At 41.3% G+C, this 12043-nt stretch overlaps 1 protein-coding gene across 2 annotated transcripts in view; it reads left to right on the top strand.

The window, feature by feature from the left end:
• Positions 1–3484: 3484 nt before the first annotated feature.
• Positions 3485–12043, top strand: part of ARHGEF12 (Rho guanine nucleotide exchange factor 12) — a 167569-nt gene continuing 159010 nt past the window's right edge. For both annotated transcript variants that reach the window (XM_027563464.1, XM_027563463.1), the window contains exon 1: positions 3485–3705. In XM_027563464.1, coding sequence (XP_027419265.1) covers positions 3674–3705 — 32 coding nt within the window. In that variant the 5' untranslated portion in view covers positions 3485–3673. The remainder of the gene's footprint in view (positions 3706–12043) is intronic.

Here is a 12043-nt window from a genome sequence, read left to right as displayed (position 1 = left end):
TTGCAGTCCAAGGGACTCTCAAGAATCTTCTCCAACACCACACTTCAAAAGCATCAAATCTTTGGTGCTCAGCCTTCTTTATGTTCTGTCTATTTGAGTAGTTGCCTTGAAAATAATGATGTCCAGTTGGGTCCATGAAGACAGGGCCTTCTGCTTTCTTCAGACTCTGCTTCCAAAGACTGGAACAGTGTTAGACACACAGTAGGTGCTCATTGTGTGCTCAGTAATGTCCAACTCTTTGCAGCCCCAGGGATTGTAGGCCACCAGGCTCCTCTGTCCACTGGATTACCTAGGTAAGAATACTGGAGTGGAGTGCCATTTCCTCCTCTAGGGGGACCTTCCCAACCCAGGGATCAAACCCAAGTTTCTTACATCTGCACTGGCAGGTGGTTCTTTACCACTAGAGCCACTTGGGAAGCCAGGTGCTCAGTAAGCAGCTTGAAAGAATGGATGAGGGCCTGGATAACCCCCCATTGGAAAACCTCAAAGAGCATGCACAGTGGATAGGTGTCATCGATGTCATTTTTCTAGGTAAAGGACTAATGTCCCTGTGGAGTGTGTTCTGCCTAAATTGGTGTGACTATTGTGAAGGTAGTCTATACACAGACTCTAGAACAGTCTAGAGCTACCAACAGTTGTAAAGAGGCTTTCGGGGACTTTTTTTTTTTTTCTTTTTTTTACCATGAGAGTTTTGTGTGTGAATATAGAGATTTTCATTATTAAAAAAAAAATAGCCCTGGAGTGAATAATCACTGGCTTAATTAAATCTTTTGCTTACCATCTTCCGAAGCTTTCCCACAGCAAATGGCCTCTTTGCTCACAGCTAGAACTTTGGGTCTGTTTAAGTTTGGAAAGATCGTGAAAGCAGCCTGCCAAGAGGTTTTGTATGCAAGGAAGAGAAGGTGAATTAGGAAACTTTCCCAGTTTGTTTTATTCCTGAAGCTCGTGGAGTGAGGCATTCTTGAAGGGAAGAAGGAAACTCATTTTTAAAATGCATGATTTGATGAGTCATTGGGTCCAATTATTTTGATACCCAAGCTGTGAAATTGTTGGAATACGGCAAAAAAAGATATTTAGCACGTCTAAAAGTTTGCGGATAAGGTTTGAATTTTGGTCCTTGTATACAGACTGATGAAGCTCTTTCCAGTTATCTATGGAAAATGCGCAGTTTAATGAGTTTACAGGACAGAATTATCATGCTAGGGTACACCAGCAGGTGGCAATGTGTCCTGGTCTGATCATTAGGAAAGTGGCTTGGAACCCTATTCTGCTTCTATTCTTTCCCAAAATAAACATTACAAAATTAGTTGGCTGTGCCCTGGACTTAAAAAAAAAATCGAGCAATAAAGAGTCATCTTTGGCCTCTGTTTATCTTTATCTTTTTTTTTTTTTTTTAAACCGAGTTCTAACGTCAGCCTTAGCTCATGCATCTATTCAGGGATAATGATCCTTTCACGCACTGTTGCGGACTGACTTTTAGAAACAGCATTGTTAAGAGGTAATTGTTTCCTTTCTCCACATCCACTGTTTATTAGATTTGCTTTGCCACTTGATTTCCACAAAAATGTTAAAGACCCTTACCCACCAATACAGGTTTGAACCCCAAAGTCTGATAATGGTTGCATGAAGAGACAGCCACTTCAGATGTTTGCAGGCGGGATGGAAGAAATATATTGTACATGGAACTTGAATAGCTACAATCCTGAGTTACGCAACCATAAAACTGGATGGGTGTCTAAACCTACTACCTAGTAGGAAAAAAACATATATATATATATATATTTGGGAACTCTTCAAAGAGAACTGTAATATAACAGGATAAATAAACTGCCCTCCCCCCCCCCCCGCCCCGGCTCCCATTTCTTTCCACAGCAAGCTTGTTAAGCCGCTGTGGAAAGCACCATGCTTGCTCAATTTGGCAAATAACACATTTCATTTTGCCAAGGCAGAAGCAGCCTAAAAGCAACCTTATACGAAGAAATCCTGGCTCCAATTCCCAAACTGTCTCCCCATTCCTATACACTTCCATCCTCCAACTCTCCGCCGGCAGCCAAGACTTTTTTGCGCGGCAGCCCCTGCCCTGGGCCGAGGCCAGCAGGTGCCCCAGGTGAGCGGCCAAGGCCAAAACCTCTCTCTGCTGGGGTCTGATTCACCAGAGAGCAGCGGGGTCCGGGCAGCCGGACCTGAGTTTGCTTCCATTCGCCAAAAACAGTCTGTGCGTGTTATCAGAAAAGAACAAGTATGCTCCCTTAAGGAATACAAGTTTCTAGGACAAGGGGGTGAGTAATTTCCAAAGAGCCTCTTCTCTCATCCTCAACAACTCGGGACTGGGGGCGTGCTCTCTGGGAGAAAGCCGAGTTAGGGCAAGCTAGACCCCAAAGTAGCAACCTCCGGCATTCGTGGGCTCCCTGAGACAACCTTAGGTTGGCGCGTGGGACTCTCAGGGTCGCACGGTGCCCACCTCCTTCTGCCCCGCAGAACTACTTTTTCGCTCTCCCACAACAAGAGTCCGGCGGAGGCGTCCGCGCGGGGGCGGCGCGCACCCGCGGTCGGTGAGAGGAGGCGGCGCGCGGGGTGGCGAGCGCGGGGGGCTGGGGCCGCCCCGCGCGCCGCGGAGGGATCCCGGGTGAGGCGGCTTCCCGAAGTCAGAGGGGAGGAGGCCAAAAAAAGTCGGCGGGGGAGGGGAAGGGCGAGCGCTCGCGCTGGATGCGGCAGGGGCCGGGAAGGCAGAACCGGAACCGGAACCCGCGCGCGCGCCTGCGGTTGTCGGGCGGCCCCCTCCACCGCCGGCGGCCTCCTCCGCCCGCCGCGCGCGCTCCCGCGAGAGCCCCAGGACCCGGCTAGCCGGCCCTGCGTTCCCAGTCGCCGCGGTCGCCGCCGGCCTCCCGGGCCGGTGCTTCCAGGCCGGGTCGGACGGGAACCTCCCGCCCCTCGCGGGAACCGCCGCCTACCGGCGCGTCGGGGAGGAGCCACCACCGCCGCCGCCGCCTTCGCCGACCGCGGAAGAGCCCGGGCCTCCGAGGGATGGGGAGCAGCCCGTGGGGCTGAGAGACCAGGTTCCTGTCACCTCCGGCTGCGGGACCTCCTCTCCCGGCGCTCGTGCTCGTCCTGGCGTCCGGAGCCTGGTGGGGGGGCGGCGAGGACGACGAGAGGTGTCCCCCGGCCCGGGGCCATGGAGCCGCGCGCGGCTGACGCGGGGCGGCCCGAGACGCGGCCGAGACCGCGGCCACGAGCGGCCGGCAGCCCCAGATAGAAAGCAGAAGCCAGCGGGCCCCGGCTCGGTGGCGGGGATTTACAGGCCCCCGAGACCCCGACGAGGAGCCCATCCTGCCCCGGACGGACTCCTGAGGTCCGTTCCCCGCGCGGCTCGCCGACTTCCCTCCGTGACGAAGTTTTCTCCGGCGCTTTCCCAAGGATCGCTCCCTAGCTTTAGAACTCGCCTTCTGGCGGACTTGCTCGGTTTGTTTTGGGAGATAACGTGCTTCGCTCCCACCCACATCCCCTTTCCTTGACCCCTGCCAGTCGGACGTTCTAGATGACTGAATGGAGTTTTGAGTTGGACTCTGGTGTCCCCTACGGAGTCGGGCCTGATCCCGGAGCGCTGGGGGTGGGGTGGAGGTGTTACTGTAAAATGCAAGTTGGATAAAAGGAGGACCTCTCGCCAAGGGCCCCAATGAGTGGCACACAGTCTACTATCACCGACAGGTTGGTATGAAGCTCCCCCCTGCGCTTAGCCTCCCTGGATGGGGCCCGACCTAGCAGGAGAGTCAGGATTGCCTTTGCCCAGTGAAGTTGACAGGCATCCGACGGAGGGTTGTTTCCGAGCTCTGCAGTTAGTCTGGGGTTGCTGCCAAGTTACCCGGTTGATTGAATTTGGAAATGTTTTTTTTTTTTTTTTTCCTGGAGAGAAACTTTTCCAGAGTGTCGGAGGAGGGGTAGGTAAAGCCACGATTGTGTTTTTCTGTCCGTAGTGGGCATTAGGATTCGGTACTGATCTTGGAAGCAGAGGAAGGTCATTTTGGGTGAAGGTCAGCGCCGGAGGTCGGCTGGGGTATTGGTCCCTCATAAGTTAACTCCTGGCCTGTAGTTCCTTAGACCCTGTTCTGTTTGTGAACTTCATTCTGAGACTACCGCATGATGATTTATGAAATTGATATCCTTGAAACATTGACTTGCACGGTGTTTATTGTCTAATAGTTTTCCAGAATGTTGGAATTACCAGTAAGTCCCAGTCTTCTGGTGGGGACAATATCAAGGAACTAAAAAAAAGAAAGGGCGGGGGAACATCATGGGGCTTGATTTTAATTATTACACTTTTAGGATTTCATTTTCCAGAAACGTTTGCATTTAAGGGGTGTAGGCCTAAGCGAATTATGTAGTAGAAGCTGGCAGGTGGATTTGTTGAGTTGGGTCAGTCTTTTACAGTACTTACCTATGTTGCTCGGTGAATTGAGGTAGACCATTTGTGGTTTAAGTGAGTTTCCTTACTCTTTAGAGTTATTCTTTGCAATATTTAAGTGATAAAAGCATATTCTTTACTACATGATATTTTTCAGTGTAACTATGACATTGTATTCAAGTCCCAAGTTTCAATTGTTTTTTTTTTTTTTTTGGTCAGCCTTCAAACCATTACATCATTAAAAAGAAAAAAAAAAGATCAAATAACTGAAGTTAGGGAGCAAAGAAAGCATTTTGAGAAGTGCTTCTGCAAAAAGTAGTTGAATTCCCTAATAAGAGAGTTTCACCCAATTGTAAGACTCATTTGTTGATTTTAAAAGGGCCAAATTCCATTATCTTACCCTAACAGCTACTCCAGAAACAGAATTTCCTGTTCCTGTTGATGCTTCCCAGTATCACGTGAATGTTCACCTAAAAGATTCTATTAAATATTTAAACTATTTATTCTTTGTTTGTGTATTTTTTTTAATGCATTTAATTTTCAACTTCTCCGAGAGTACACTTAACATTATTAACAATGCTTATTTTGATTTTTTCTGGTTATTCCCATTCCTTTTCCTTTCACGGTGTTTCGCCTCTGAGAAGCCACTTTCATGGGTAATTGTTTTGCTGGTTCTCTTAATTCTTGCCTTCTCTGTTGACCCTGGAGACAAGTCTTATTAGGAACTAATATGTTGGTAGTTTTCATTGCAATAGTAAGGGTGTTTAATTCCGTAGAAACAGAACCTTGGGTCACCAGCTCATTCCACGTGAAAATCACCTAAAGGCCCCCAAGTAATGATCTTTCCTTCTTCTTTGCTTCTCAGAGATTTTCTTCCTATTTCCATTATGTTGGAAGGAAAACTTTGGGATTTGTGTTGCTTTTTGTAACTTAGATGAGATACAGATGTACAATAAGCATGCAGTTAATGCCTGTTTTTTGCCAGGCACTGTGCTGGGCACAAAGGATTAAAAGATGAATATTCTAAGATGAATCTGCAAATTGGTTTGGGTTTAATATCTACTTGAATTAGTTTGGGTACTGCCTAATTTCACATACTTTTTAAAAGACAAAAGACTTTAAAAGCCACTTAATTTAATGTGCCTTGGTGAGACAATTATGGATTCATATTTCTTAGGAATTTACTCCTAGTTTCTTTTTTTTCCACCACAAGATTTATTCTTATGTGACCATTACTTTTTCTTTGAACATATCTTGCCGCATAAATCTCAAGCATCCATTGACTCTTAGAGTTGTCTCTGATTTGAATATATGTTGGGGTGAAATCTGGAAGTACTGGTTTAGTGTTATTTCTGTGCCAGGCTGCCTTAATAAAGTTACGAGTATAGAATAGTTCCCATCTTCTTCTCAGCCTACCTACCTCAGCCTCTTCTCATGGTCTAACTCCAGTGCACTCTAGATACATTTTGCTGATTCTAGAGCTATTGGCAAATTAACAGTGTCTTTTTAAAGATCCTTTCCAGTTTGAAGTACTGTATGTGGTATGGCTTTGTTTTGTAGAGTGTGCAGACCCACCAGGCCAGCTGTGTGAGTTAGAGTTCTTTCATTGTGATGCTTCTGACTACAGAGTCTGTCTGTCCTCAGTTGAAATCAGACTAGCTGGTTTTGGGCGTTGTTCTGTTTTGCAGTTTGTGGCAGGCGACACATGGCTGAACAAGATAAGAAGGGTTTTATTCTTGTGTTAGGGACGTGCTGGGGCTGGGATGGAATTCAGCTATGTTTGGGCTCTGAATGGTCACTTTGGAGACTCAGAATTCTGTTATATCCTGTTATTATTTTGCAGTTAAATTAACACATTCATTTACTCCCCATTTCCCCTTTTCATTCTCTATTCCTCAGGCACTCCAGCCCCCTTTTTAAAAGTGTAATTATCAACTTAAAACTCAATCTATATGTTCATGGTAGCTGTTGTTTTTATGTAGTATATTTGAATTGTTAAAAAAAAAATCTAAACAGCTTATGAATGCCATCCAGTGTCTTGCTTTGTAATTTCTATGAAACCTGAAGATTATATTTTTCAGCTTTTAGAACCAGCACTTGAAAAGTGATAGAAATATCTGATTGCTGTTCTCCAGTTTGCATTGATTGCTGTCCTTAGTCCCAAAATAATCCTAATTGTTTCTAATCCTCCTGGATGCTTGTCCTCACCCTAAGAGTTTAGGGGTCCTGTGGTAGTTGGAATTTCTTTTGAGAGATAAGAGAATGTTTTTTCAGTGGACTGAGTAAATTGTTTCAGGCTGTATTCTAGAACAGTGAATTTTCAGGGACAATACAGGTACGATTTTGCTATAAAGGTCTTTGTTGAAAAGAACCTATGTCCTGTCTAGGACTTGTAGATTTTGTTGGTTTTGATTTATAGATAAAAGGTTTTTAATATATTGGCTTTTTTTTTTTTTTTTTTTTAGCACTGTAAGTTTATCTTTAAGCTGTTTAACTGAAGCAAGTCTTTTTGTTCTTTTTTTTTTTTTTTTAGGAAGCACCTTTTTAAAGTGAGACTGGAAACCAGAGGCTTTATATGCATTTGCCCAGTAATTAACGTTTTCATTCATAATACTTTTTCTGCCAACAGTGCCATATAATAATGCTTTTGATTAAAATACAAAACAAAAATTCTGTATGTGCACTGTTTTCAAGGCTGCCTGAGTCATCTGCAAGGTGAAATTATTTGTAGCATTCATTTGTAAAATCAGTCATTAGATAAATACTGAATTGAAAGTAGGGCCAGGATCACAGAGCTAGCTTTGTATTCACTCTAATGTTCTTCTCTTCTAGTTTTTCAGTTTTAAATTCTGATTCAGACAGGTATGCAGTAGTACATTCTCTTGTACAGTTTTACATGAGTCAACATGTACAGTCCAAGTAAATTTTTTAAAAGTACAGAGCTATAGTCTTCTAGATTAACGGCACATTTATAAGATGTTCACGTGTATTTAGTGAGATGATGAGAGAAGCTTTATTTGAATCATAATAAAAATATGTTAACCTGGTAATACCACTTAACACACTGGTGGTTTCATGAATTGAGTATGAATTGCCTGCCTACTGATACGGGTTGTAAAAGCAACAGGATATTTTAACCATTTTCCAGCGGTAATTGGAGAAGTGCTTTTACATCATGGTTGTCTAACAAAGTTACCAGAAATGCTACTTATCATTTAATTGCTTATCTCCTAGGGATTGACCATGCCACATTTTCAGAAACAGGGAGCATAATTAACTTCATTAAGTTTCATCCATTAAAACGTGGTGTTGATGATGTTTTAAAACTTCATTGGAAGGCATGGTCCTTTTCCTTTCAGTAGTTAAGAATCTTCAAAATAATGGCATTTGGACTGAAAATTTAAAATCAGCAAAATTATAAATGTTGTTGTTTCCTTTTGAAGAAAATACCCTGATATATGTAATGATATCCTATGGCAGTGTGGCTCTAACATTTACAGTGTCTTCAATTCAATGTGAGGCAGATCATCATTTACACTTAGAGCAACTCATAGCATTTAAGTTAAGATTATAAAACTGGAAAGGATAGATTCAAGATATGACCTAGATTTTCTGGCTTTCAAGTCCTCCAGATGTCACTCTAAATTATTGTCTTTCCGTGTGTATTTTTTCTGTCCTGCTTCCCTTGTAACTTTCCAAGCTAAGTCAGGGTTGGATTTTTCTCTTACCGGATGCTTTCTAGTACCTTATCCATTCTAATTTTAAGTATCTCTAGAGGATAAAGCTATCGTCACTTCCTCAGGAGACTGAACAACAATCTGATAGATCTTATAGTCAGGAAGTTTTTCTTGATCTTTAGCACAGACTTTTCTTTTAAGTTGTCCTGTTACTTGTATACACTTGCTGTACTAGGCTAAATAATGATCTCCTCCCATTTTATGTTTATGTGACTGTAAATGGTTTAGACAGTTGTCCACCACCCTTTCCTTCCCCCCACCCTTATTCTTTGCTGAGCCAAGTTGTATATTCTGTTGATTTGTGTCTAAAAGTCAGTCTGTTCCTCTTAATATTTTATTAGCTTTTCCTCAGTTGCTCATCTAGTGCAAAATGGTTTTTTTCTTTCAGTGCTGTTCTACTACAAAATGATACTCTATATTTTATGTTTATTCATATTCTAGAACAAGTTGCAGTTTGGTTTTACCATAATACAGGGGTCTTCTGTTTTCTCCAGGCATAGCCCAAAATTATAAGTAAAGAAATTCTCAAGACCATTTTGACTCAGTTTTATTTTAGATAGTTTTTTTAGAATGGATATGGGAGATGTCACCATCAAAAAAACAAACAGATATATACAAACAGCATAATTAGCAAATCAGCTAATTAAGCCATTGCTCATGTTATAAAAGCCTTGTTTACAAAATGATTCTTTCTGATATCGTGCCCTAATGTAAGTTACAAGTATTATCAATTATGTGACAAAAATGTAGCAAACAAATGATAAACCATCCCTGGTTGAAAATTAATCAGAAATGAGGGTGAACCATCTCTGAATTTAATAAAGAGATGTGGTTGTAGCTTTAAGATATCACTGTATGATGAGATATATCTGTAAGTTGTTATTCTTTTTTCTTTGTTTTTTTACAGTGGTTTTTCAGTCTAATCTTAAAATTGTGTGTCATTTTTCCATTTTGGTTTTTTTTGTGTGTGTGCTTGTGTTGTTTAACTTTGTTTTTTCCTGTTATTTCCACTTATTAGTGAAAAGAAGTAGATTTGCAATGATAAGCAGGTTTTTCCAATAAGACATACTGTTATTAAAATTGAAATAATGTTTTACTTTCTTACCAGTGTATTTACAAGAACTGTTACTAATGATAAGTAACAGAAGGAAAACATGGATATTTAAATTATTATATATATATACACGTACATATATATATATATAAGATAGAGCTCTTGAATGTTGTATTAGTAGACCTTTATTGTTGATACTTAAAGTTATTTTAAATAGATATCTTTATTCTTCCATGTTTTGCTAGTGATTTTGTTACCTCAAATGTCAGAATTTTGGAAACGGATGAGATTTAGGGTATTTTACTTTCTCTACTTAGAATATCTAGAGTACCAAGATAGCCACAAAAGAAAGAAATTTGTAAGCGTTTCTAACATCAAGAGAAACCTATGAAGCTAGTACCTAGAATAATTCTCAGCTTTTTTATTTTGCAGAGATAATATGTGATGGTGTCACAGGTCAGAGACTGCCTACAGTTTATAAACATACGTTACTGACTTTCAGTAAAAGGAGAAGTATACTGTTTTCCTTACTAAATTAACATGTACCAATGCAGCTGACAGCTTAGATTCATAGCAAAACAGGATCTCTTACTAATTCAAATGCTGAATCCTGGCTTTTTCGGTCATAGACACATGATAGACCTGGGTGGCTTCCCAGTGTTGAGAGATAAGCAAATCTGAAGGCCAGTAAAAAATTAGGTTTCCTGTCATGGGACTGTGAGAGACAATTCATGAAGAAATTGGGAATATATAAGAAAACCTGATTTAGTTAATGTTTAATCTTATCCACTTGTCACACTGTTTTTTTCTTCTGATGCCTATTATAGGCATTTAAAGACAACTGTTCGAGACTACAGTTTTGGTTAAATATTACATTTAAATGCTGATGTTAGGTTCATACACTCGAGCTTAAGGAGGATTTCATGTCTTCTGTGGATTCAGAAAAATCTAGATATTTGTGGTGTTGAAAAAATCAGCATCTGAATAAATTATATGTGAAATTGATTATGTAATGTAGAAGGTGACTATATCTCATCCAGAAGAGTAACAAGTCCCCCAAATACACGTATACACTGAAATATATATATAAGATACCTTGTGAAGGTGCTTGGACATAGCCTTCCATAGGTTTTAGATGGGTTATCTGCCTGTGTTCCGACACAGGCTGATACATTGTGGTTGCCCTGTACAGTCTTTGTGGTTTACTCAGAGGAAGTGGTTCTTGTGGGTGAAGGTCGGATCTTTTTAGAGATTGTTGGTGGCATATGCACTGTCAGCTTATTTCCTGTCTTATTGGCTGTTTTGGCAATACCTCCTCAGGGCAAGTACTGCTGAAGGGATATTTAAATGTTTTGTAGTGGCAGAATAGATGGTTATAATGTTGTATAATACCTACCTCCCAAGGCGATATGAGGGTTAAATTAACGTTTGTAAAGTGCTTTGAGATCCTAAGATGAAAAGAGCAGAGATGTCCCTAATCATATTTGCAGATATTGCTCAAGTTTAAGTAAAAATTTATTCACGTAGTGAAATGTTACTTTATTGGCCTTGAGACTTCTGTTACCATTCAAGTGTTGTTTAATCACCTCAAGAGTTGTGGTTGGAATGTTTTTCTTCTAATGCTTAAAAATATAGTTACCCTGTATGGGTTAACTTAGAGGAGTAGATACCTGGTCTATAGTTAAGGCTTGTCTACGGTTAAGGCTTATTCACCAAGTTTAACGCCTAGAGTGTGCTTCTTCACCAGTTTAATTGGCATACTGAAATAATGTGATTGAGAGAATTTCCTTTGAGATCCATAGGTGCACTACCCATGTACAAAACCCTGTGTTTGCTTTACTGAAATCTTAAGATGAGCAAACTGATAGAATTGCATGTACTTACACTCCCCATTGTTTTAAATTTTGTTTTCACATATTGCCTTTGCCACTTTGAAGAATTAACAATGAATATCTTTATTGGAAAAGGCTTTCTTTAAAGCTAAATTGCAACCAGTTTTCAGATTCCTTAAGGATAGGAGGGTAGTTCTTACTCATTTTTAATTAGTTACTATCTGCTTCATTATATTTTTATTCTCTTTTAATACTAAAAAGCATAAGGAAGAAAAAATAGCCCAAATTATCCAGTTATCCAAATGATGTTGTTAAACACACTCATGAAAATTCAAATGATAGATAATATGATATAATAATATATAAGTCTCCCTCTGATCGTAACTGTATCCCTGCACACCCTCTGGTTCTCACACTCTCTCCTCAGAGGTAACTACAGTTAAGTTTTTTTGTGTGTATCTACCTTCCTTTACAGTCTCATAAATATACCACTCATCATTTTAATATTCTTGGTACCTGACTTGTAGTAAATGTATCTATCAGCTTTTGCTGGGTTGTATTGCCATCAGTTCAGTTCAGTCGCTCAGTCGTGTCCGACTCTTTGTGACCCCATGGATTGCAGCACGCCAGCCCTCCCTGTCCATCACCAACTCCCGGAGTTCACTCAGACTCGTGTCCATCGAGTTGGTGATGCCATCCAGCCATCTCATCCTCTATTGTCCTCTTCTCGCATAGCAACACCAACAAATATCTGTGGCTTACAACACTAGTTAATTTCTTGCTTACACTGCATCTTGTCAGCTCTGGATTGATTGCAGCATTTTTGGAACCCTGTCTGAAGGAGCATCCCCCCAGCAGCCCCTGGAATATGCCATTTCTGTGGCAGAGGGAAAGAACAGGAAAATGGATGGCAACATACAGTGACTTCAAAAACTTCTGCTCCGTCGAGGTGTATATCACATCACTCACATGTCATTGGTCAAAGCAGTAATATGGTCATGCTCATTGTCATTGGGCCAGA

The sequence above is a fragment of the Bos indicus x Bos taurus genome, chromosome 15 (genome assembly GCF_003369695.1).
Source record: "Bos indicus x Bos taurus breed Angus x Brahman F1 hybrid chromosome 15, Bos_hybrid_MaternalHap_v2.0, whole genome shotgun sequence".
NCBI classification, from domain to species: domain Eukaryota; kingdom Metazoa; phylum Chordata; class Mammalia; order Artiodactyla; family Bovidae; genus Bos; species Bos indicus x Bos taurus.
This window is presented reverse-complemented; position numbering and strand designations above follow the sequence as displayed.